This window comes from Mytilus edulis, chromosome 9 (assembly GCF_963676685.1).
Source record: "Mytilus edulis chromosome 9, xbMytEdul2.2, whole genome shotgun sequence".
In the NCBI taxonomy this organism is placed as follows: domain Eukaryota; kingdom Metazoa; phylum Mollusca; class Bivalvia; order Mytilida; family Mytilidae; genus Mytilus; species Mytilus edulis.
In genome coordinates, this window is record NC_092352.1 from 63,242,947 (window position 1) to 63,270,413 (window position 27,467).

Consider the following 27,467-nt stretch of genomic DNA (forward strand, 5'->3'; position numbering starts at 1 on the left):
TTGCCCTGCAATTACTGCTATCAGTGTGAAAGTGTCATGTTGAGTTGAAAAGTGAGTTCATTTATCCTTTAAGTCATAAGAAAAGAGTGACCGGTGAAAAATAATGTTCTTCCAATTCTTGAACCAATGCATACAAACATCATAAACTTAGTCTTCTGTGCATGAATTTATGATTTTTTTCGTGTAAATTTCATTTAATCATCAATTTTTTTTCCAATCGATCTGTGTTTTTGTGAAAATATGGCAGGTAATTAAAGTTCGGGTTTTGAAGCCGAGGTTTAATGATTGTCACCTGTTTGTCAACAATCGACAAAAAATCCAACAAAAAAGCATGGAAATTAGGCACGTGTTTAACATGTAAATTCAGATAATAGTTTATTTTAAGGACATCCATGCATATTGTGACCACCGGATTTTTACGAGATGGGTAACACTGAGGTCACTTTGCATACGGAAAATATGTCAGGGGAATTGCTTCCTGGAAGGAAGCAATTAAAATAAAGTAAACTCCTTCTAAATATGAATAAATTAAAGAATTTTCTTCAGAAAAAGTATATGTACATAAGTTTTATAATGAAAACTATCCATTGAGTTATAAAAAAACATATGCATTATTTTTTTTTAATTTGAGGTTTCGTATGACTTTAAAATACAAAACTGATTTTTTTTCTTTTGATGCTATTTCATGGTTTTCTTTTCTTTAGATGCTATTTCATGGTTTTGAAGATTAGTATCATGGGAGATAATTCAAGATAATTTGATTTTATAAATGCTCTAAATTTTCCTATTTTGTTTTTTAGCAAGAAAACAGAACCTGCGACCCCAATTTGTATTTATATTTTCTATAAGCACATGAAAAGTCCTATCTTCTCATATCTTATGTAAAGTTCTATTTTAGGTTTCCTTTGAATTCTATTCACAGACAAGTGGTTTTTTTTCCATGTATAATCTATTGTTAAAAAAATGGCAATTTTGTGCTACTATTAGCTTAGAAAATAGCTCTGTGACCCTTACCTTTTTAATATATTTCAAAATAAATGGGGAATGTGTCGATGGGCCACAGATGATGCCCCCACTTGCATATTACATTATAAAGGGACATAACTCAAGAACTGTAAAAGCAATGCTACAAAATTCCTACTTGATCTGTGTTTTGTGGTTATAAGCATTGTGTACAAGTTTCATAACGACGATAGAATTTTTTAACAACCTTGACAGCTCTTACATGGTCGGCTAGTGTCATAACATCTGGTTGAGGCAAACTTAAGTTAGAGAATGGAAATAAAAAAATTCAGCAATTTTTCCATTAGAAAAGGGGCATAACTCTAGAATGTTAAAATTGAATAAAATGAAATTCGAACTTGATCCGTGTTTTGAAGTAATAAGCATTGTGTATATGTTTCAAACATTTGGTTGAAACAAACTTGAGTGAGAGAATGGAAATGAAAAAATCATAAATTATTCCATTTTTAAAGGAACTTAAAATCTTGAAAGTTAAAATTGACAAAATCGAATATTATACTTGAGCTATGTGTTCTGTGGTAATAAGCATTGTGTATAAGTACATACCATTTGGTTGAGGTAAACTAACTTTAGAGAAACCTATTTCAGGATGTACGGCCGTACAGATGGACAAGGGTAAAACTTAATGCCCCCTTTGCTATGGCAGGATGATATGCACTTTATTTAGGCATAGTATTCGAAAATTTAATCACTTTTAAATTAGCAATCTACCTTACTTTGCACTTTATTTGCTTGGGTTGTAATAATGAAATGCATCAAAAATTGTAATCTGAAGTTGTACTCACCTCTTGACCACCCAACAACCTTGTACTAGTACGGCTACTTGATGGAGTGATCGTAAGGCAGCACCAGGATCTGTTCCCTGAGGAAGTAATGTTATCAACTGACTAAAAGTTATTACTTTGGCTGTAAAATAAAATAATGTATGGGTAATGTGGATTCATTTATTCTATATATGGGTAGTGGATTGAGGAAATATAATTTTAAGAATCTAGGTTTATTTACCAGTAAAATATGGAAAACAAGAATGTGTCCATAGTACATGGATGCCCCATCCACACTATCATTTTCTATGTTCAGTGGGATAAAAACTGTAATTTTGGCATTAAAATTAGAAATATTATATAATAGGGAACATGTGTATTAAGTTTCGAGTTGAATGGACTTCAACTTCATCAAAAACTACCTCGACTAAAATCTTTAACCTGAAGCAGAACAGACAGACGAACGAACGGACAGACCAGAAAGCATAATGCCCACAAATGGGGCATAAAAACAAAGAAGAAAAATGTTTCCTAAATTTGAATCTTAATATTGTAGCCTCTGTCCAAAATTTTCATAAAATGCAATGCAGGTTGGAAAAAATATTGATTTCTACAAAATGTTTAACCACATGCTGAACCTTAAAGTTGAATGAAAATTGAAAACAAAAATGAAAAAGAAAATGAAAACGAAAGAATGAAGAATTACTATGTTTCACTTCCACAAATTAAATGTCCGAAGCTGTACAGAAACTAAACAATTTAGACAGTACAAACTTGTTTAAATATTCATATTTGATTTAACTTATATTTTTCTAGATTACCTAATAATATGCAACGTTATGTAATAAAACAAGTATACTTACCATTTGTGAGTAATGTTTTAACTTGGTCTGCAAGTGGCATTGTACGTAATTGTATTAGAGACAACACATTACTTGGCATGGCTGGTTTCTCACTGAAATATTCATAACATTCCTTTAAAACAGTATAATGTAGTATTGTTTGGTAGCTATGTTCTGGTCTTCTGTACCTGATGTGCTTTTGCTCCCTTGATTCGTTATTGTGTGTTTGATTGATTGATGGTTGTTTCCATAATGTCAAATAGTTCATGTATATTCTAAACAGGTAAGTTCTGCACAGAGGGACAACTGGGATCAGGGACAAGAATTTAAACTGGCACCGGAAAGGGACAGAAATTTACCTGAAAAAAAACCACTATTTCAAGGATGGTGCTTAAAATCAAGGATGGATAATATAAATAGCTTTTGATGAACCCTGAAAGCATATTGACGGATACATTTCTTCCTATATCTACCCTTTTCTCTCCCCAAAAACTTTGTTTGTAAGGGTATAATAAATTAAGTATTTTCTGACAGTGTACATATATTGTATATTAATGTGCAGCAGAAAGGACTTCATATGAAATAACACTCCATCATCATCCAGTGGTATTAACTCAGTTTACCTCTCTGTTTCACTTGAGGGTGGCATCAGCATCTTCAAATACTCATCTGGTTTTACACAGAACTCAGAAACCTCTTCCTCCTTGCTTGCATGTAACTGTGACCTTTCTGTTTCTGCTAAATCAGACTGAAAGAGAGAAGATGCTGTAATCAGACACAACAAATATCTGTTGGCATTTCCTTTTTCATTTCCTTTTACTTTCATGCAAATGTATTTCTTTTACAATACCTTGAAAACATAATGAAACTTGAATGTCAAAATTCCATTCTGTTGCATACATGTAATTGAAAAATGAATCAGGCAACTTACAATTCAATTCTGTTTTAATTTCAAAAGGTTCTAAAATTTGAATTTAGAGAAAAAGCTTCATCAAGCAAACTTAAATATAACTGCTTCCTAACAGCCCCTTTTCAATACTATATAAGGTGAATTTGTTTTGTACCCACATTTACACCATGATATTCTACATGAATCCATGATTCCTCATTTCTTTTTTTCTGTAGATATCCATAAGATCTCATTCTCCTTGCTTTGGCCTCCTCTGTCTCTTGTCGAGCAAACTTCATTGTTACAGGCTTAGCTTCATCTTCTTCGTCCTGAGACATATCTCCTAAAATTGTTATATTTTGTGTCATGTGATTAAATTTAATGTTTTAAGACTAAATTTTCTTATGCTACCAAATATGCAAATGTATGTATAATGTAACCACACTCATATTAAAATGCATGATGTTAATCAGTGTTTTAAATAGGCAATTGTATCTAATAACTTGAGCATTTGTCACTAAAGAAGCTTACAGGAAAACATATTAACATAAAGTCAATTTCAAAATACATTTCTCAAACAATGAAATTGTTTTGTTATTTCATATTTCATTTCTGTCAAGTGTTTTGTGGACTACTGTTAAACTATTCATTTATGCAATGATGTTGTCTTTCTGTGACCACCAGAAATGGTCTTGTGGACTGTTGTTTAACTATTTGTTATAGCCATGATGTTTGCTTAACTGATTTTTCTTCTCTTTTAGCCATTTTTTTTATGTCTTTCTGTGACAATATGTATTGTTTTTATTGCCCTCTTGGTATTCATACTTCCATAAACTTCTCTGAAATTCTAGAAGTTTAACTGTACAATACCTTCAGCCTCCCTTGCAGCAGCTTCTGTTTTGATTTTGTCATCTGCTTTGTCTAAGTAGTTGAAAGATGGCCTCATTTGCACTACAGCATGGAGGGGTGATAAATGTAGCTCACCTGAAAAAGAACATATCTATCAATGTCTACAGTTCGCCACCTGTAAAAATCCCATAATGCATTTAGCATGAAAATATAGGTAGAAATAAGCTATTTTGGGGAATTATTTGTTTTAGGGCAATAACTCCTGAAAGACAGGGGTTAAGAAATTTTGTTATAGCTCACTAGCCCAGTGCTAATTGGTAGCAGGATTTTACTAGCCCTGTTGGAAGAACTACTAGCCCAACAAAACTGACCTGCTAACGCTAGTATGCCTTGCAAATTCAGAGTTTGCTGCAATAACAATGAATTCTATAAACTTAACAATTTTTATCTGTTGTACAGTAGATTTTTGCAAATTGGATACCCAAAACTTATGTCAGCAAAAAATATCCCATTAGCAGATATATTCAATTCTAACATGACATCCTTCAAACGCTTTGAGTATGTTCCGGACCGTACGAGTATTTGGTACTTTTTCAAAATACTCATACGGTCGGACCGTACGCATACGGTCTGATTATTATCATTAAGTAGTTGCTTAAGTTTATAAGTTACAAATGCATGTAAAGTTCATGTACAGATCAACATAACTTAACTCTCAAATTAATATGGAAAAGTTCAATTGTAATTGGAATAAAAGCTTTATTTGTTAACTAATAAAAAAGTCACGCTTATTAAATCTATTAATATCTTGTATTTAGTATGTCGATCAGTAATACATTAATTGAATTATGATCATAAAAATTTACGATATCGGAAGTTAACATGATGTGGGACGACAATTTTAGAATATTAGAAACTTTACAAAAAAATGCAAATGCAAAGGAACATGAACGAACTGCAAACATGTAAATGTAAAAAATTTATCATTAATTGTGGTAGTAAGTGTCACCTTGGGCGAGAGTACCAACATAGTATTCAGATATACAATTAAACAAATATTTAATGTCAATTGTTCAATTGTTCATTCTATCCATCTAAAAGTAATTGTAATGATAAGAATTTATAAAACTAAAAATAAAGATTGTGATAAATGGTTATCTCGTACTGGACCATACGTGTATACTCATACGGTCCGACCGTACGAGTATACGTATACGGTCCGGAACCGTACGCGTACGGTCCAAATACTCATATGGTCTGGAACAAGTACACACCCGTGGTAAAATATGAATACATTGCCAGGGCTGTTCCGATTGTACTCCCACAGGATATGTTTTTTTATGAATGAGGTACCCGACGTCATAGAAAGATGATGTAAGAATATAAGCATATTACAGAAAAATACACGCTTGTGAAACCGAAAATCATCACAACAAGGAAACGTAAACAAACGATGCTAAAATCTTGTATAAGCCAATTATTTTTATACACGTAATATATTTAAGTAAACTATCATTTAAATTCATAAAAAAATATTGAAATACGTTATTGAAAATAGTTTAAGCATGTCACTAATTCAGTTTGCTCCGTTCTTTTACGCCATTTAATAGTGCGTTTATTTATGGGAACAGCAAATTATTGTCCTCCACCTAGAGTGCTTTGATCCAAGAGAATTGCCGTATTTGTCCCATTAGAATCGAAATAATTCATGGGGGCTTGAATATATCGTGATTTTACCACGGGTTGTCCCTTTATGACGATATTATCACTCAGGGTAAAATATTTTTCATAAAGAGACAACTCGTGGTAAAATCACGATATATTCAAGCCCCCATGAATTATTTCTTAATTAATCTATAATTGAATATTCAGTGAATATTCTGTATTAATGAGTTGACCAAATCTCGAGATGGTACAAGTTTTGACCATTGCTATACATGGGTATATAAAGGATTGGAATGGTTTTTATCAGATAAATCATCACGTTTGTGTAAAAGAATTATCAGCTGGTTAGCATGTAATGCTGAGCTCATATTTGTTTTTAAGTTTTAAAATTCTATTCATTAAAATAAATCAATTGACCTCAAATATTTATGTGAATAAATATCACCATCCATAGTTTTTGCCTTTTATAAATGTTTTATAAACATAGTACAGTCATGTCCATATTTACATTTATCACAGGTAAGCTAATTGTGGGCTATAAATAGATTACAACCTGAGCACAATCTCTAAACTGAAATCGTATTTGTTATAAATTTTATTTCTTTAAAAATCGAATTCATTTGAATATCAATGAAGATAATCATGATTGATGAAATATTATTGCATCAAGTTTTAGTTTTCTGCCAACTGTTAATGTTAAGGTCATGGTTCTGTAGGCTTCTTCACAGTATGTAAACAAAAACAAAATGGCGTCCATAACATCTGCACATGTTACAAATTTATATCTGACAAAAGTCAGGTTTCTTCTGTCAAAAGGGATTCACATTTATATTGCAATAAATTATTTAGAAGGAGGTACAATCAGGTTGCATAAGCAATGTACAATATCCCCTGTACGGATACATCAATATTGAAAGTACGGGATCCACCCCGAGTTACTTGTTCTATTTTAAACTTGTACAAAATCAGTTCAAATTCTGGGAATCCTGGATGACGTAGTCCAATCTGATTGGCTAAGATAGAATAGTGATGAGGGGATTTTTCCCTTTCTCTTTTAGAAACACCAAGAAATTTTTATTACTAGTCCGTCGGGCATATTGGGTTACAAGTTTTGGTTGCCCAAGGCCTAAATGCTGTAGTCCCGGGCGTCAGGCTAGTGGATTTTTTAATCCCTGTAAGAATTATCCAGACAATTTCCTGAATAATGACTCATTTGTATTTGTCTTCACATGATTTTTGAAGTTTACAGTTTTTCTTTACCTTATATAGTTTTTTGCATCAAAGGCAAAGCTTTCTGTGAGAAGAAATACAAAATGTATATATTCTCCTACCGGTTAAAAATTTGTTACATTGGAACAAAATTCGAAATTAATTTGTTTGTCGGTAGGGAACTAAAAACTTATACAACCACAGAATTACAGAGAATTTAGCAAAATTGTGAACATTGGATCTATAAATGCCTAGAAATACCATGGACAACAACCTTCACCCAAAAGATAGTAACACAGTAATTGCTTTTTGTGCTCTATTTCTTTTTCTATTCAATGCCAATGCCAATGACAGCAAAAATATGTGCAACCCTTGCGCTATCTCATACTATCCAAAAGTTTCTGAAATCAACCCATTTTTTGCTTAAAAGTCTGAAAATCCATTGTTAAGTCACTTGTATGACATAACAGAAATATTGTGTCATCGAGGTCCTGCAAATATTCCACTTTTTGAAGAACTTTCTTTAGAAGCTTAAAGAATTTGGATGATAATAATAGGCCACAAGATTTGTCCTCTCATTTGCTAATTTGAAATGTGTTCTTTATATTCTTACCATCTTTAAATACACCAACACCATATCTTCCTATATCACCTGAACAAGGAGCTGAGGTAAGAATCTGCTTGTCCATCTTATCACTGAAATATAAAGGCCTTTCTCTATAGCTGTAACTTGTGTGTAAGTATCGGTTATTTTTATTTCTTGTGTAATAAGAAAATGCTGTGAACTGTTAAAAAAAGCTGAATAAATGCTAGACCTTAAATCTTTTAACTAACTCTCAATATTTGCATTAACTGAAATAGGTGAAATATCTCATAAGAATCACTGAGGTTCATACAAAATGTTCAAGTTTCTCAAAAAGTTCTGTAATTTTATAAAATAGAGGCTAGAATAATAGTGATTGTAAATGTTGACAACTTACTTAGACAAATGTGAAGGTTGAGTTATACAATAGGAAACCTCTCTCTTACCTTCTATAAAACCCTCCTTGGTCCCCCCTTGATGGTCCATCCACATTGAGGGCAATTTGTTCACCTTTACTTTTTGCATAGTAGTTACTCGAAGTGTTGACAGCTAAATCAAACTCCACCTTAAAAATAAGTTTCAGGAACATAGAAATAGTTCATCAGTACATATATACATTCATTGGACAAGTTTGCATTGAACCTAAAAATACTGAAATTTGAAAATACACTGTTTTACTGAATAGCTTAAAACTTTACAGCCTGAAAGTGCACGAAAAGGCTTTTACCTTATGGTAAACAATACTCAGATGTGCAAGTGTTCCCCGTGTTTAATCAACAACAAAAACTTATATCCTTTATCACAAGTCATGAAATAATTTAATAGCAAATATAACTGGTAAAATCAGTTATGTTAAAACACTTTCATAAGTATAAAATATTAAATACAAAAATTTAATGCCATTTAAGGGGGCTCGCGGGTTTAAATAAAAAAAAATATTTAATATAGGATTTCGCTAAATTTTTCTATAAAAGAACTTTATCTTATACTTAATAGAAAAATGAAATAAAAAAATGGGGTCACAGTTCATTTATGCTCACAATATGCCTTCGCAAGAAGCATACATTTTTGTTAATGTCATTTTTTTCTGTTGATCTAATAGGAGAAAAAGCGGTGATATCGAAGAAGAAAAAGTACTAAATTACAGAAATCGCTTAAATTTTACAATTATTTAGTTTATGAACAGCTTATTCGAAAAACAACAATAAAAAATATAGGTCATCGATGAGTTAAAAAAGATATTTCAATTTTAATGCCAAAAAATGGCATTTTTGCACCAAAGGGAGATAAATTTGCAGCTTTTTCAATGATGTCTACATTTCAAAAGTCACCTGGGGCCAACACGAATTGATTTTTTGGAATGATCTTTGTACCATATGATAAAGTAACAACTACTAAAGGTAATTAATAAAATTTGTAATGAAAAATAAAATGTTTAATTTTTTTCTGAAAATCTTATACCCGCGAGCTTCCTTATTAATCAAAAGAAACTTGATATCTGAAATCAATTTATTCATAATTCATAATCATATTGAAATTTACAGTAATTATTCACAGTCTCAAACGTGAGAAGCATGGTCATGTTTGTATCATTAAAATCATTTCAATTTTAATTAATATGTTCCATTCCAGAAATCATTCTTACCATAAAACTACTTTTGCAATCCATGTTCACGTTTGATTTCAAAACAAAATTTTCAGAACTGCAGTTGTTCTTACAGTTATTATTTCTTTGTTTTCCTAATTGGGTAATTGGATGGAACTTTGTTTATTACAGTTAATATGGACAACTGTGCAAATAATAAAGTAAAACTTCATTTAACATATAATTTTCTTAGTTAAATGCTTCTTGTGATTTTATATGCAGGGACCCAATTTATAAGTATAACCTCCTAGCCAATACGTTAAACAATGTTTAATAATAATTAGTCTGTCAGAATGCTGATTCTAAGGCCAAATAAAAAACTCTACACTTAACTTGAGGTGTAATACCACCAAATCATGGTACGCCACATCCGGTTGCATACGAAAGTAGGCCTAAAAAAATATTCCCTTGAATTTGACAGTTGTAGAAAATTAACCCTGCATTTCAATGCACTTAAATTTTTCTGAGTCGTAAATATGTATGTTGGATGTCTGAATGCATCATTCTTTTTTTATTTGATCGTCTTATAAAATATTCTGGAACGTTAAGGTTACATAGTTACCAAAGCAAGTAACCAGTAAATACAAGTGTAAAAATTGGGTTGTTTACTTCCGGTGATGATTATTTTCTTATATGCAATGAAATGTAGTGTGAAATTTTCACTGTATCACTGGAAAGGATTAAACTTTACACATGCAAAGTATTTCTTTGGTTGAAATAAAGGTAAATACTGTACAATTTTTTTAAAAGTGTCAATTTAACAAAGACTAATAGGGAAAAATCAATGGTGGTATTACACCTATTTAGGGAAACCATATGTGCACTCGTGACCTTTTTGTACTTTCATTTTTAAAAGTTATAAATAAACCAGTTCATACATTGTAAACATGGACAATTCGGCATGGATTTAGACACAGAAAGCACGTTTGAGGTAAAATTGCCTTGAAATGGGGGTTTACGGGTGTTTTCTAAGTCAAATGGGTGGACAGACAAAGCTGTATTTAGTTTACTGTGTTAAATTTTAAATTACCCTTACAGTTTTGTTTATACAACATGTGAATTTTTTATTTCAGTGTTAACCATGTTCTGAAGAGCATTCTGTTGAAAAATCTTATATGTGAATTGGTCTGCAGATAACACTTCAGCATTAAAGTAAGTATCAACTATCATCATGTTTTTTGTTGTTTTTTTTGGCCGCAAAAGTTTACAATTTGCCATTGTGTCGTCTACATTTTGCACAGACAATAAATCATCTAAACACTTATTTGCCCTGGATTTATACACATCAGATACCAGTCTCACATACTTAAACTTTATAATTCATACCAATTATTTTTTGTACCAGCATTCCAAGGGACATAACCCTTTTTAAAACATTTTGAGGTATTTTTGTATTACTCTTTTCCCCATTTTTTAATGTAAAATACAAGAAAGTTGACTCTTTGTATAAATCTATTAGAAATATACTGTTATGAGTAAATAAAAAGACCTTGATACCAGTAACAATAAATGATTGACTGAAAGGGAACCGTTATTTGTCACACTAGGCGAACAGACCAAAAACTCGAGATACACATAAGGGCTTATAGAAACTTCCGTGTAGACTGTTAACATTTATAGAGACAGTTCTTTCAGCTAAAACACTTTAATTATTGATTTAACATTATATTTATTTAATTTTTGTGGGTAAATAATCACATTTGTTTTATTTTTTAGACAAAAGATATCAAGTTTTCATGAAAAAGGAAGGAAGGAGGAAAAATGGACCAAAACAGACCAAAACAGACCTTCAAATGAACTCTAAAAGGTGCAATAAAATTGTTTATCATCTTAAAGTTGTCTTTTGTATTCTATTTAATTGTTTGAATGCATAGATCATGAGTTTATGATCAGATAGTAGTCAACACTGCATTTTATAATGATACACTGAAATGAGCATTTTTCGAAGAAATTAGACTGAAATTGCCGTAGGATATGGCCTTACATTATAGTGATTTTCTCTGAAACTATAGCTCTGACTGAGACAAAACTTGACAGTTATGCTTGAAATAACTTGCAATTGGAGGGAAAAAAATTACATTAAGTTTATTTGATATTTAGGTGTTCTTTAGGTGTAATACCACCAAATCATGGTACGCCACATCCGGTTGCATACGAAAGTAGGCCTAAAAAAATATTCCCTTGAATTTGACAGTTGTAGAAAATTAACCCTGCATTTCAATGCACTTAAATTTTTCTGAGTCGTAAATATGTATGTTGGATGTCTGAATGCATCATTCTTTTTTTATTTGATCGTCTTATAAAATATTCTGGAACGTTAAGGTTACATAGTTACCAAAGCAAGTAACCAGTAAATACAAGTGTAAAAATTGGGTTGTTTACTTCCGGTGATGATTATTTTCTTATATGCAATGAAATGTAGTGTGAAATTTTCACTGTATCACTGGAAAGGATTAAACTTTACACATGCAAAGTATTTCTTTGGTTGAAATAAAGGTAAATACTGTACAATTTTTTTAAAAGTGTCAATTTAACAAAGACTAATAGGGAAAAATCAATGGTGGTATTACACCGTTGATAGGTCATTTTTAGTGTAAGAGGTACTTAGCACTATTAGTTTCAAATGAGTTCTCTATATATTCTAAAGAAGAAAACAAACTTCCTACCTATGCTTTAAATGAATTTCACTGGAACCACACATATTAATTTTGAAGTAATGTGAGTAAAAGATTGTTTAAGCAGTATATGCAGTAGTTCGTGGATTTTTTATCTATTATACTATGCCATGATCATGAAATGTTTTTTATAAATATTGAATTTCAATTTGTAGAACATGTACCCAGACAGAAACCCGAAATCAAATTCTTTATAACTTACCTTTTTCTGCTGTGGTTTGACTCTTGCTGCTAAGTGTTCAATTTTGTCGTAATTCAAATGGGCTGGTCTGATTGGGTACTGAAATATTTTGAATCTATGATGCATAAATAAATTTTATATAAGACCTGTTTGTCTGCTTTTTAAATCCGTATGAATGCTACAAATGTACTTTGAAATGTAGCATGGATTAATAAATGGGGAACGTGTCCATAGGGACACATTTGATGCCCCCACTAGCATATAACTATATAAAGGGACATAACTCAAGAACTTTAAAAGTGAAGCTGCCAAAATTTAAACTTAAACTGAGTTTAGTGGTATTAAGCATTACATGTATATATAAATTTCATTAAATTTAGTTGAGACAAACTAAGGTTAAGTGAACAGAAACAAAAAAACAGCAATATTTTCATTTGTAAAGGGGCATAACCCTAGAATGGTAATCAAAGTGCTTGTAAGCACTGAATGGTAACGATTGCTTTAATTAATCAGTTGGTAGTAATATTGAATATTGCATTGTATTAAGCATTGGTTTAAGTTGATTCAACTACCATTCTGGACAAAGAAAGATAACTCAAATTCTCAAAGAAAATCTTAAAAAGAATTGACTTTAGTTGAAGACAATCATTGACAAAGGGAGATAACTCAATTAAAAAAAGTTACTTGATTGATATTTTTGATTTTTTTTAGCAATTTTTCCATTTGTAAAGTACATAACTCCAGAACAGTAAAAGTGACGTCACCAATATTTAAACTTGATCTGCATATTGTAGAAATAAGCATTGTGAATAAGTTTCATAACATTTACCGTAGTTGAGGCAAACTTAAGTTAAAGAACAGAAACAAAAAAAAATAGCAATTTTTCCATTTGTAAAGGCGCGTAACTCTAAAACAGTAGACGTGACGCCACCAAAATTCAAACCTGGTCTGTCTTTAGTGGTAATAAGCATAGTGAATAAGTTTCATAACATTTGTTTGAGGCAAACTAAAGTTAGAGAACAGAAACCAACTTTGGGACGTTCGGAAGCACAGAAGGACAAGGGTAGAACTTAGTACCCCCTCCGCTACGGCGGGGGCATAATAAAAATGCAAGTTCAATTTGATTTTTTTCATCTCAACACTTAATCATAATCATTAAAGACTAAATTGGTTAATAATCTTTCCATTGATTTGAACATTTGCCTTTGATTGATTATAGTACTCAACTTCTACAACATAACTTGATTTGTGAGATAACATTCTCTGAAACAGATACATATAAATAGATTATGTATGGTATTTGTGTCAATGAGACAGCATTCAACTTGGCTTTGTAACTTGTAACTAATGTACATCATGTTGTACTTAAAACATACCTTAATAATCATGTTAATAGGGTTAAAAAAATATGAAATTCAAATATGTATGTAATATCTAATAAATGTTGAACTTTAATACAAAAGTTATATACAATTACCTGAAGGAGAAACAAATTATCAGACAAGCTTTTGGACAGGTATACATCAATCTGAAAAGCAAAATATATAACAGTATGTCATTGCTCTTCACAATTTTTCACTTATTGTTGTGTCATAAATTAAGTTTTCTTGTTGATTTTTTTTTTACATTATTTTGTCATGAAGGGCCTTTTCATTGCATACTAGTACTAGCTGTATGATGTAAGTTTCACTCATTTATTATTGAAGGTAAAGAGGGGGCCTGCAGCTGTTAAAATTCAAGCAACATCATTTGGTGGACAATTATCTCATTCAAAATCATACCAAATCACCTTAATTTCATATTTAATTTCAGTAACTTAAGACCACTATCATAAATATACATGTAACAGTTCAATCAAAACTCTGACCAAATTGCAATTTGATTCATCAAATTCAACTGTTCAGAAATTTTAACACACTGCTGTATAAAAGAACCAGTAAAGTATTCAAAATGCAAAATTATCACCTAAAATTTCTAAGGATAAACTTATTCTACTGGGTTATTGAAAGACAAGATATTGATTTTTAAATTGCTAAAATAATGTCCTGCAGTAACTAAGTTCTTAAAATATCTCTTCTAAAATGTTGTTTTTCAATACATGCTTCAATAATATTGCTTGAATTAAGTCTTAAGCCTTCTGACTGTAAGTTTTAGAGATGCTGTTCTGAGGTTGATCTAAGCCAAGGATTTGTATAGTGAGATCCTTGTCTATTTTAAAGATCTATTAAGGATTATGTACCCTTGTGTTGCTTCAATGTTAAACATATGGAAATTTTATAGAAAATCCACAGCCTTTATCCTTGTTCTATCATATTTGGCAATTTGATGACTGATAGATATAGGATTATTACATGCAGTGCTAGCATTGATTTCCTTAAAACAAGTTCAGGGGTCACCACACTTCAAAATTATAGGGAGAAGTGTATAGGGAGAAGTCACTTCTCCCTGGCAGCCAAATAGGGAGAAGTGAAGACCCAACAGGGACAAAAAACCGACTGCGTTTTGTAGTTTATAATTGTTGTGCTGGTTCCCGGCAGTGTACTTCACTTCATACGTAGTAAAAATACAAGCGAATACCAGTTGATAATATTCCGTTTTTGAAAAGAAATCTGAATTTTTTTATGGGACATCACATTTTGTCAGTAAATATAAGAACATCAAAATTAATAGTGCATTTCAATATGGATAAGGTAAATGATGAGAGATGAAAAGATGAAATGGCGCCATCTACAATTTTCAATAACAAAGATGGCGGACAATAAACAATCATAACAAAATCGAGATTTTCCTTTTTTCTTGCTTATAGTACACCTGGGCATGCAATTTAACGTTGATGTATGATACTATCGCGGAGAAATCAGTTCTGAATTTGGGGAAACATGCTTTGTATTTCAATACCTATCGGTCGTTTACGTTTGAATCGAGAATTTCTCAAAAATCATGAGGCGACATTGGGAAATTTAATGAAAATCGAGGGCGACATAAACTTCTCCCTGGAGCTTCTCTAGAGCGAAGTGGGGAGACCTAGAGCGACTATGGTGTGGTGACCCCTGAAGTTTATTATTGTAGTTATTGGTTAGAACAAATAAAAATATGGACCAAATCAAGTACACCTTTTAGGGTGCGCTCAAATTTAGTTACTCTGCACGAGGTATTTTGGAATTTACAGGTTGGTTAGAACTTTTTGTAAAAAACAAACACTAGCACATCATAGAAAAGCAAGTGAGTAATCTATGTTTCAAATGTTATAACAAAAATCTCTGTATTAAAGGCTGTGGATTTTCTATAAAAATCTTGGTTTATTTGCCACAAAGTACTCCTTTTCCATTTGTTTTCTATTAAATGCAATGCAACAGTAAATAATAATGCTTTGTATCAAGTTTCCCCCTAGTATATGTTAAAAATGGCCTGTCTCTATTATTTGTTATATCTGTAGTCTTGATACAATTGATGTTTAAAAAATTCGTACAAAAATGGCTACAGAAGGGTACATAAACCTTAAGCCTAATAAAACAAACACTGACAGTGGCGTAGCCAGGGTTAAAATGATGTGGATGCGAGAAAAAAAATTAGGACTTTTTATGCACTTTTTTTTCTGACATTTTTCCTGTATACATGTGTACTCCCCCTACAATCCGACAATGGCTAGATTTTTGTTTAATTTCAAAATACCCATCAATATATAAGTTTCTAACAGAATTTTGTTGTTATCTCGTAACTACCATCATTAGATACAGTAATATGTGATATTAAAGTTTCACATCCAATTGAAATATGAAATCTCAAAATGGACCCATTACAAAGGCCCTTTTGTATATGGAACTTCGAAATATAGGCTCTGAAGTGATACCCCCCTTTCCCGGAATTTGAGCCTCCACATGGGATTTTTTTATTACTTGTCTTAACGCGTTGCAGGGGACAGAAACGCCGGGCGTCCGTCATGTGTTTCCAGATTTTTGTGAAATTTATATCATCAGCAATGTCTTTGAAACTCGTGAAAATAAGTCCTGATCAAATAATTTAACCAACTATGCCCCCTTTGAAATATAAATCATAATTGATATACCATTGCATTTGACCTGAAGCTTTTATTTCTCTTTAGATATTAAATTTAAAAAAAGAAAGAAAATGCTTTTTTTTAGTTACTGCCCTTGTATATTAGAATAGATAAATATGTGCACTACAGGGACTTTTGAACTCTTTTTTTGAAAATAAAATTAATATTGAACCAAGTTTGAAACGGGTAATTATTAGCCCAGAAATGATCACACTCCATAATAAATACTAGTTGTATTTAATGTCACAGGAAACGAAATCAGGCAATGATGTGTTCATTGTTAACTAGTAATGTTGCTATGTCATCGCTCCGCTTGGTTCAATCTCAGACCAGACATGTCTGCAGGTCTACGTATTATCATCCTCTGCGCTTGCCGACGACGTGCTAAGACGTAGACTTTTCACGAAAAATTGACAGCACTTTTCTGCGATTTATCCATCTTAAGCTTGTTTACATAAACTTTAAATGATCTTAAAGGGAAATTCCGCGATTTTTTACTTATCATCTAATTATGTTCATCTTAACATAAAAAACACATTTGCAAAGTTTTAAATTTATATTCCTTCTAATAACGGAGAAAATCAAGTATTTGTAACTTTTTTGGTTGAATTCTCGAGTGGGTCGTGACGTATTAGCCCGATTTATTGAATTCTGGGAAAAAATAAAATCTGTTTAACTCTTATAGCTTATCGACAATATACGTAATTAAAAGCGCACAGCTGACGAATGGTCGAAGTTATAAACCACAATATAAGAATGAACGAAAGTGAATATGCATATATATACCGTTTTGTATTGATTGAATTAAACTCATATAAAATTATCTCTAGTAAATGTTTTTGAATAAATTTAATTAATTATTGTTGAGATTTTTTTCATAAAATATTTATTGAACATTTTTACTGATATTGAACTGAAAATATTTCAGTTCTATTTACCGTTATTGTTTTGATAATCATTTCAATGCAACTAATGTGTGAGCAGAGTGTGTATATTATTTTGTAAAGGTCACTGTATATTTCTCGGCTTGAGGTCAATTCGTTTACCTTGTAGCTATTTAGCCGCAGGTGTGAGTTCAAGCGTACACAGGTATAAATGTTGTTATTTGGAAAGGATAAATAGAAAGGATTAGAGTATATGCTGTCATGATGTTAATACACTAAGATTAAATACACGATGAGAATAAAGATACAATAATTAAATTGTGTAAATTAATTGAAAATAAAATTCAGATTCGTAATTCCGAAAGTGTATAAAAATAAAAGGAAACAATTTTTGATTACTTTCTTAGCGGCAATTGGCGTAAAGATTCAAATATGAAGCAAAAAATAGTAGTTTTAATCTTTAATAAAAACTAAATGCAATATTACCCAATTTGATATACCATTGTACATCTGTTTGATATCATTGACTTTACCGGAATTTCTTAACTTGTATTCAAATCTGGCTGTGTTTAAATGCTAATAAAACTATTGCAATTTTAAAGTTTTTAATTGACAAAAAAATACAACATACAACATGCATAATTTTTTTTTAGTTTCTTTTTAACATTTTATTCTTACATAATTAAATTCATTTGACAATCATTTACACAAACTTTTTGTGAAAAGAATACTAATTATCTAAGCTAAGGCATTATATCTTTTGAGGATTTTTGAGGATTTTTTTTAAAATTCTATGATAATAGTTGTGCAATGTTGAACATGATAGCCGTCATTAATCCAAATAAGTAATACAGTAGTTGTAATAAAAGTTATACTTTAGTCATGCATTACAGATATTGACGAATTTATAATAGTTCGTTCATACATCGTTGTTCATGAAACAATCATTATTAGTATACATGTAAGTTTCTTGACGTATAAGAGCCTTTGAGGATGAGCTCCAGAGAAATCAGACTAGTTGCGTTTCATTCGTTTGTTTGTTGGGAAAGGAGAGGAAATGCAACCGCTTGTACAGATAAACGACAGAATTACCATACAAGCATTTATAGTCAACACAATCAGAAAGAGTTCCCATCGTTAGACGGGGAATATGAAGGCTTCCAAGAATGAACAAGTGACATGTCTAACTCTGAACAGTTAGAGAACAGACTATCGACATCGAACGCTTGTTCTTGATATTTGAAACTGTATGCATATATATACGTATACGTTTATGATATAGTGATGAGTTCTGACAAAAACTAAATTCCTTCATGGTTATATCTTGCCATACGTTTATATTGGTTTGTAAGGTGATTACTCAAAATCGTTATTTGAAAATCCTGTTTGTGAGATGTAGATTCATTTCAATACAGAAATTTCGTCTATATATTTCACAAGTGTATAACACAGAGAAGCTCTGAAGGTTCATTACTCCCATTTTGTTTGGGTGTGAACCATCGATGTTTACAGCAATATAAAGGAATAAGGTGATGATGGTAGAAAGAACTATGGGCGTCATGTGGCAAATATTACATGCATATCGGACAATGAGTTGTCAATCTGTATGAAAAGTTTTCCAATACAACCATATTATTGAGAAGGAATGTTTACATGCTATACTCTCGTACTAGTATTACAGGGTTCTTGTGGCGTTCACCTTAGACACACATCGTTTTAACGATGTTTAAAAAAAGACAGAACCAATTTAATGTCATATTTCCCTATTTTTTAAATATAACTAAAATTCTTTTATCTGACAAGAATATCCCTATTTAGCGAACAAGTAATTTATTCTTTTTTCGGTTATTGAATACCAAGAAAGAAAATAAATCCCGAAATTAATTTGAAACTTTGATACTCAAAAGTTTCCCAGCAAAATATTCGCATCCCCTGGGGATAATTAGTGTTTGTCCAGTGGCATATATAACAATTGTGATGACGAATTCCTTCCTTTGTTTGAGAACAATCTTATTGAAATATAAATCTGTGATTTTCCTAGGTCCACAGCTTCAATGAACCAAAGCAAAAGTTATACATCGACCTGTATTTAAATCAAATTGGTTCTCTTCTTCTTTTGGTATACAACTGTAGTCTATCGACATTCGATAATTACATACTGTTGGCATACGTTGGCTAGCCTATTTACAACACTTTTACCCCTATTTATTCAAAATATATGTTTTTTTCTTATGTTCAATGTATTCACGTATATATTTTAAATTGCGCTATAGTTCCGTAACTTTATATCCAGTCGTATAAACGAATCGTCGGCAAGTGCGTACATTTTTTTAAATCAATATTTCTGGTCTGTTCCAATCTGTCCTTCACTATTGACAATGACTATATATTACATTTTCCCAAATTCACCCTTGGAAAAAATATTTAAATAGATTTTAATTTCATCAAATCTTATTTTTTGGGTATTATTTATATATTATGAATTATATTCTTTACACCAGAAATGTTATTTATAAACAAGCGTATGAGTTTAGTAATGACAAGTAAGACAGAGTTGTATATTATACATCTGATAGTTCAAAATGGAAAGTTATAAGTTATAAGTTATCAGCCGTGTACACTGATCAATACCTGCAGAAGTGAAACGATGCATGAACTTGCAAGCCCGACAGGAAATCGCTTGAATACCTGGACGTGTCACCTCACACCCCTCACAATACCTTTGGAAGTAATACCTTTAGCCATGCTGGTGATCAGATAAGGGAAGATCAAAATATACTTGAAAAAAGTTTATTACTTTAAAGAATTATGAACAAATTAGATTTTCGAAAACAATTTTCACGGAACACTTATTTATGATTTCAACTTTGACTTTTCACCTAATTCACATATCAACAGTTTAAAAACAACAGACCATGGTAATTTAAAAAAAGTAAGAATATTTTCCATATCAAGTTAGTTAGTCGTATTATACAACCGTACGATTGACAAGATATCGACAAGCAATTACGACTACATCGGTTACTGTAGTTTTGTTTCTTTGTGGTTTATAGACATATCGTTTTTATTCATCGGGAAAGAAGACAAGATGGCGGATCTCGGAGAATTGATACTCTAAATTTAAAATCGATGGTGATCGCTTATCTAGCGGAATAAAACTTTAATATCTATGAATTTGAACATTTTTATACAGAATGAACATAATATCAATTTTTGATTTTTTTGCGAAGTTTCCCTTTAAGGTTCATCATAAGGAATTGAAAAATATGGCCGTGTTTACACCTCAAAAATTACTATGAGTACAGACAAACTGGTACATCCAGGAAAGTTTTAAGGCATGGCAGGAACTAGATATATAAAAGTTATATGAAGTCTACGTTTCAGAAAATTAAAAACTTACCTGGATTTTGATGTCCATTTTTTTCCAGTCTGCAGAAGATAGCAAAATAAACAAACACCCCAGTCTTCACGATGAACTGTTAAACCTACAGGCCCGGAGCTCAATTTTTGAAATTTTTTAGTTAGATTCTGTTGGCCTGTAGATATGATATTTACAGGCCCGAGAGCAATTTTACAAGCCTGGGCTGCCTGGGCTGCCTGGGCTGCCAGGGCTGCCACTCAGCGTGAAGACTGACACCCGAGTTTCATTTGATACGGTCCACTCAGTTACACAGTTTAAACCTGTTAAATCACATATTGTTTACAGGTGTCTATTGTCCATCTATTGTCCATTTAAATCAATACTACTCACAACATTGATTATATGAGGGGAGCTTCTCAATCGTTTTCACGACTTAGTTAATTTTTGCACCTTCTGCAGGAACGAAAAAAAATGGATAGCAAAATCTAGAAAAGTTTATAATTTTCTGAAACATAAAATGCATTTAAAATTTATATATCTAGTTCCTGCCATCCCTTAAAACTGTTGCAGGTGTATAGGTTAGTCTGTACTCAGAGTAAAATTTGGGGTGTAAATACGGCCATTTTAGCCAAAAGGTTAAAGGAAAGAAGACCATGTATACTGCTTTGGAAATGATTGGACGATGTTCACATATCGTCACCCTTACATTCAGACACAACATATGCAATTATATATTTTTTTTTTGTCAAAATGATGTGGATGCTTGAGCATCTGAGCATACATGCAAGCTACGCCACTGACTGATAGATGGAATAAATGTTTTTACATACTCTTTCTTTGTTCGAAATTTTCCAAAAATATTTAAAGGAAAGAAGAGTAATTGGACATTGTGGATATAGTATGGTAAAATATGTCTGCTATATGGTGAAGTTTTTTTTAACTTCTTCAGTTCTTGAACTAACAATACCCCTCCCCCTTTTTCCAAACAACAATCCCAAATGATTAAATTTCAATTTTGTCAAAATTTTCAAGTATTTTATAGCTAACTATGTAACGCAAGTATACTATTCTATAACAAAATTCATTATTGAACCTGTCATTAGATTAAAATGCAATGTTTTGTCACCTCATGCTCAATCGGGTCGTCTTCTTCGTCCGACATTGTTCCGACTGTTATACTCACAGGTAAGTTAAATAGTGCTGATCCCTAACCTGGTTTTATTCAATTATTTTGATAAAATATACATATGATCACATATTATTTTTATAATATGATAGATTATTTGTAAGTTTTCCGTTTCCATTTTTATTTCCATACTTTTTTTATAATCTGTTTTCAACAAGATTTTTTCTCTCTCTTTGAGATACAAAAGAGAGTTTGGAATGGGGAGAGGACGGCTTACATTTTATTTTGGGCAGTGTCTGCGCATACCCGCATGCGGGTACGCGTAGTCAAATTTGACTTCGTAGGCTACGTGTACCCGCAACCGATTTTATAATAAACTGTCATATGATAGTGAAAGATGCACGAAAATGTCGGTTATTTCCTGATTTTGTGAGTCAGTTCAGGGAAGATAATGGCAAATTATATTTTTTAATTTGTATTTAAAGTTTTGGTTAGAAAAATAGAAATTAAAAGTAATTGCACATTAAAAAATAAAATTTGTATAATTCATATGTTAAAAAAGTGTGAAAGTTATTTTTCTAATAAAGTTGTCAAAACGACTAAAAATAAAGTTTGAGTGTATACAAAATTTAATAATACTTTATTTCCGTAAGCAAATACAGCTTATTGGATTTACACAATATAAATATCCAATAGATAATATACAGCATAATATAACATTTATACACAAATTATACAAAACAATGAAAGAATTAAGCGGAGTATGACATATAGACATATTAAACTAAAAATAAACATTTGAATAATTAACCATTACGTGCTTTTTCTGCAGAAAACAAATATTTTACTAGGTTGTTTAGCTCTTTGATATTTCTTACAGATAACAGCTACACTAATTCAGTAAAGTAGAGGGTCTCTAATAGTAATAACTATTTACATATTTACATCTGATGTCGTTATATTTATCACATTCTAAAATAAAATGATACTCGTCTTCAATAGTATTTGTATTACACATACTACACAAACGTTCCTTTCTTGCTATACTATAGTATCTACCTGTTTCTATGCATAGTGCATGAGCATTTATGTTATATCTAGTAATATAAGATTTATACAAACTGTTTAATGGACGACTAAGGTAAAATTGCATAGTGTTGCCATCTTGTAAATACTGATACAAAGTGCATTTCGGCGAATTTTCAAAATATGATAAACCTCACGTCTGCGTACATGAACAAAAATGAATTTAACATTCTGACTTCATATGGCTCAATACCCAGGCCTGTTTGATTAATTCTATTTCTATAGAGAGAATATAAAAAGGGGATAATGACTTCCTTTGCATCAATCCTGCGGTTACAACTAAAAAACTCTGAAAACTGACCATCTAACTTCATTAAACACAGGTTTTCAATTTAGAACACATAGGTAATACGATAAAATTCCATCCCGTTATTATATATATTCAAAATTACGCGGGCTCACGTTCCCAGGAAACAGACTCCTAGGAAGCATTAAAGAACCCTGGGCAAACGAACCAAGCCGTAGGCTTGCATTTCCCCCAAAAGAGTTATCTACACTTAAATGGCTTATTTGAGAAAAATATGATTCTAAAAACAAAAAAATGGATATTTGTTTAAATATTATGAATAATAAAGTTAATCACAAAGTTTTTTTTAAATCAATAAACAGTCGAACTAATAAATTGTAAATCTGTCTCCAAAACTGCAGATTTGGGCAAATAACTAGACCGATTTTGTTTTGCGATTGTATAATCCAAGATGTTGTTATACCATGGAGCTACCTTTAATCTATTTTTTTTAAATATGTCATACGTCATGTAATTATGGGAGTATTTTCATATTTAGAAGAACATTTTGCCGGCACTGATTAAGCTATCGTCTGTATAGTCGAGATTCACGTTGATAGTACTAGGCATGCTTATTTAAAGTTATTAGAATATATATGGTACAAATAAGTGTTATATATATTTAAAAAATCTGAGGTTTATGATAATAAAAGGGAGGGACTAGGGGGGGGGTCATAACAGCACCAATGTCACAGTGTGAAATAATTTCTAATAGGTGTAACAATTTTGACCCTCAGACTGTATTTGGTTTGAAGAGTGGACTATTTTTTTCAAGGATCAATTCATGGTAATATTCATTAAAACTTTAATCAATTTATTCTTTCAATATATACTATTATCGGTGTTGCAATACATTTTTTAATACGTTTTACCTCGGGACTTTTCTATTTTTTAATCGGAACACCTCGGCAGCTTCCCCTGCTTCGGAATAATTTTGATTAAATGTCAACAACAAACAACACGTGAGAGGATGGCGGAAGACGTCAACGAACAATCATCTTTGTTGAAACCACAGAAAAAAATGTTGAAACAACAGGTCTATAGTAACAAACAGTCATGGATAACTGAATATATTTTATAAGTTTTTCCTTCACCATACTTTCGGTTTCGCATTTAAACAATGAACTTTCTGAGTCATTTTTTACAGTTTTTGTTTTCTTTTCCTCTAGCTGCTTAAAAGCGGGAAACAAAAACTTATGAGTCAAATCTTAGAAATCAACCGGCAAAAAGTATTTAAAAATGTATGATACAAGGAAACAAATCTATACTTCATGTTCTTGGATATCTTCATTGAATCTAGAGATTGAAAGTGTTCAGAGAAAATGGCATTGATTGGAAAACGATGCACAGAATATATTGAACTTTCTGAAATAGGTTGTGCTCTCAAAAACACAAATACAACATCTTACGGTTCAACACAATTGGTGGAAGTTTCTGTAAACTTTTTGGTAATATGAAAATATATTGTGCTTGCCTTCATATACATGTGATAAGACCTGAGACAATAACATTTTATGTTTCAATCCTTTATGTATTTGTCAGTTATAAAAGCTCACAGATATGTATATCTGTTTATTAAGGTATCAGGTCAGTTTGCCCTAATTGCATGTTCGCCTTGGGTCCGTTCGCCCTTGGTACGTTCGCCCTACTTTTAAATAAGAAATGTCAATATTATAAAGGGCATAAAAATTTACAAAACTTATTCAGATATTTGAGGGGGCTGATGGGTTATTTCCGTTCTTCGTGATCGGCTCATTTTCGCTATCGTGATCCGTTTATCTACAGATTTATTTTTCGTGATTCGTGATGAAACCATTGTTCGTGAATCGTTTTCATTGGAATTTTATGTTCGTTCTTCGTGATTGAGACATATTTTTCGTTCTCGTGATTTTTTTTTCATTACGGAAAAAAAGAGTTCCATTGAGTTGTCTTTCTTGGCTTAAAAAGTTGAAGTGGCACGATAGTTTTAAAAGTGCAATTAGGTCATTTATTAGTGCAAGCTATGGCAGCCCCCATGGCTGAGAGCCACAGCAATAACATTGTCGAGGTTGTGATATTTTATGTAGATCCAACCTGTTTTGGACAGGAAAATAAATTTATTGGGACAACCAGCAGGAGTGGGAGAACAATCAGGCTCAGCAGTAAATTTTATTGACAAAATAAATATATATACTTTATAATCTCTTAGTTTAGCCTCAAGATAAAACACAGATGTGGTTCCATGGTATTTACGCCAGTAAAACATTTCTATGAAATATTATTATTATACAATAAAAGAAGTCAGAATGTGACTGTTTTTAACGATTTAATTTAGAACCTGGGAGAATTCAACATGTAAACAAGTAATGAGCCAGTAATGTATTTGATTGTAGCTTAATTGCACCAAACAACCAGCTTCTGAATCTCTATTATCGAGATTGATTGGTGATACTCTTCTTATATTTTCGTGATCTGTGATCATGGAAATTTATTTTCTGTGACTCGTGATTGACAAAAAAATCAACTCGTGAATCGTGATGAGACCCCCCCATCAGGCCCCTCATATTTATGTGGTCTATTCTTTGAATTTCTGAAAACACATAGAAAGCTTGTTCAATGACATAATACTTCTCACTGATTGTTGTAATATTTGTCTTTGATGCGGGATTAATAATAAAAACAACATTTTGTTTTAAGAAAAGAATTTACAAGTTCATTTATTATGAAACTACTTTAACACAATCATGTGATAGAGTAGTCTCAGTTATACTGCTTAAATCGACTGAATAAAATGATTTGGTAACAAATATTAAAATAAAGATAAATTATAAACATTGATTTGTATTCCAGTATTCTACCTATATGTAAATCAAAAGAAAACTATAAAATGGTTGAGGGAATACATATACATGTATTTGGCGAATTTCAACAAAATCTAACATATTCATATATAAATTATAAACATTATGCAACTAGACAACAATAAGAAAAAAATAAAATTCAGGGCGTTGGACCCTGGGCAAAACAGGTATCAGGGTGAACATGTACCAGGGCGAACGGACCGGGATTCGTTAATTTACATGCCGTCTATAAATAAAGCTTTGAATTGAATTGAATTGAACATGTGTTGCAGAAGCCTTAGATTAGACATACTAGAAACAACCTTCTAATAATATTAAAAAACATAAATTAAAAAAAAAAGATTTTTAATACCAGAAAAAAATGTAAATTTTTTGTCGGCCAAAAAATCAAGAAACACCTAAGTTCATAAAGAGATAACTGTTAGAGTGGGGCGCTCATATTCCCCGGGGACACAATTTCACCATTTCATGATTTTGAGGTGCAAAAACTTCAAAGGATGTGGGAAATGGAAGAAAGATGCCGGTAAATTATATTATTATAACAAATATTATTATTTTTTAAACTTACCATGAAGGACTGGAAAACAGACAACGATTTTCGGCCAATTTCCTGAATGAAAAAATGATTTCATAGAAGTATTTCTAAGACTGATTGCCCTAAATTTCAGTTCTTTACACCTTTGAAATGTCTGCTATTCATCTATTATTCTATAATGAAATTGATTTGATTAATATTGTTTAAAGCTGCAGTTATTTGGTTTTAAATAGATTTGTAAAATCGGCGAATATATGTCCCCCTTTGTCAAAACATCAGGCAATTTCAAATAGCCTTTAATCTAACTTTTCAGATGATTTTTTTTTCAAAGAAACGCATTTTCAAGCTAAGAATATTTAGTTTTTGATGTTATCTTCATATAGAAATATCCGTATACATCATAAACATAACAATCTGAACATAAACTGCAGAAAATATAAAAAGTTATGGCGAAAATGCACCCCACTCTAGCATTTTTTTGTTATTTATATATATCAGCATAAGGCTGTCATATGAAAGAAGCAAAAATTAATTGCAGGGTATTGACTTTTTTGGAGGCAAATCACTGACTCATATTTATTTGCCATGATGATACCAATAGTTAGGTGAAATTTCAAATGTATTAGCATTGGCACATCTCATTGAAATTGGAATTATTTGGCCATGCCCCTTCATTCATGGTTTGTTGAAAGTGAATGCTTAGATTTGGTTACATGTTATTTATTGCCATTTTAATTACAGCATATGCATTTACAATAAAAATCTATACATTGATTTGTACTTTAAAGCTAGTCATTTCTCTGTCTATAAGGTGTTATATTACATGAAACATTCGTATGATTCATCTTACTCAGAAACCACTATATTTATAGATTATTGTTGATCATCTCAACGAGATTGATTTTCTCTCTTGAGCCAGAAAGGCGAAAGTGAGAACAGCAATCAAATTGAGATGATTAATGATAAC

General features: G+C 31.5%; 2 protein-coding genes and 1 long non-coding RNA gene across 5 annotated transcripts in view; 2 read left to right on the forward strand and 1 right to left on the reverse strand.

The window, feature by feature from the left end:
• Positions 1 to 21,822, reverse strand: part of LOC139488785 (DNA-directed RNA polymerase III subunit RPC5-like) — a 47,719-nt gene extending 25,897 nt beyond the window's left edge. Inside the window, exons 1-10 of the mRNA XM_071274693.1 lie at positions 21,754 to 21,822; positions 13,803 to 13,853; positions 12,347 to 12,424; positions 8,271 to 8,389; positions 7,855 to 7,937; positions 4,389 to 4,502; positions 3,698 to 3,861; positions 3,253 to 3,377; positions 2,651 to 2,742; positions 1,809 to 1,929 (exon numbers count right to left, since the gene is read on the reverse strand). Of these exons, the coding sequence (XP_071130794.1) occupies positions 1,809 to 1,929; positions 2,651 to 2,742; positions 3,253 to 3,377; positions 3,698 to 3,861; positions 4,389 to 4,502; positions 7,855 to 7,937; positions 8,271 to 8,389; positions 12,347 to 12,424; positions 13,803 to 13,853; positions 21,754 to 21,789 (983 nt within the window). The 5' untranslated portion in view covers positions 21,790 to 21,822. The remainder of the gene's footprint in view (positions 1 to 1,808; positions 1,930 to 2,650; positions 2,743 to 3,252; positions 3,378 to 3,697; positions 3,862 to 4,388; positions 4,503 to 7,854; positions 7,938 to 8,270; positions 8,390 to 12,346; positions 12,425 to 13,802; positions 13,854 to 21,753) is intronic.
• Positions 9,814 to 11,304, forward strand: LOC139488784 (uncharacterized). 2 transcript variants are annotated; one of them, XR_011656080.1, is made up of 3 exons: positions 9,814 to 10,192; positions 10,543 to 10,621; positions 11,186 to 11,304. It is a non-coding gene; the product is annotated as an uncharacterized lncRNA (long non-coding RNA). The 2 variants fall into 2 exon arrangements; XR_011656081.1 differs by lacking the exon at positions 9,814 to 10,192 and adding an exon at positions 10,218 to 10,400.
• A 2,178-nt stretch (positions 21,823 to 24,000) lies between the features above and the next one.
• LOC139488791 (H(+)/Cl(-) exchange transporter 7-like) overlaps positions 24,001 to 27,467 on the forward strand; it is a 41,472-nt gene continuing 38,005 nt past the window's right edge. Inside the window, exon 1 of one of the 2 annotated variants that reach the window (XM_071274701.1) lies at positions 24,001 to 24,573. In XM_071274701.1, the coding sequence (XP_071130802.1) occupies positions 24,448 to 24,573 (126 nt within the window). In that variant the 5' untranslated portion in view covers positions 24,001 to 24,447. The remainder of the gene's footprint in view (positions 24,574 to 27,467) is intronic. The other variant, XM_071274702.1, reaches the window with a different exon arrangement.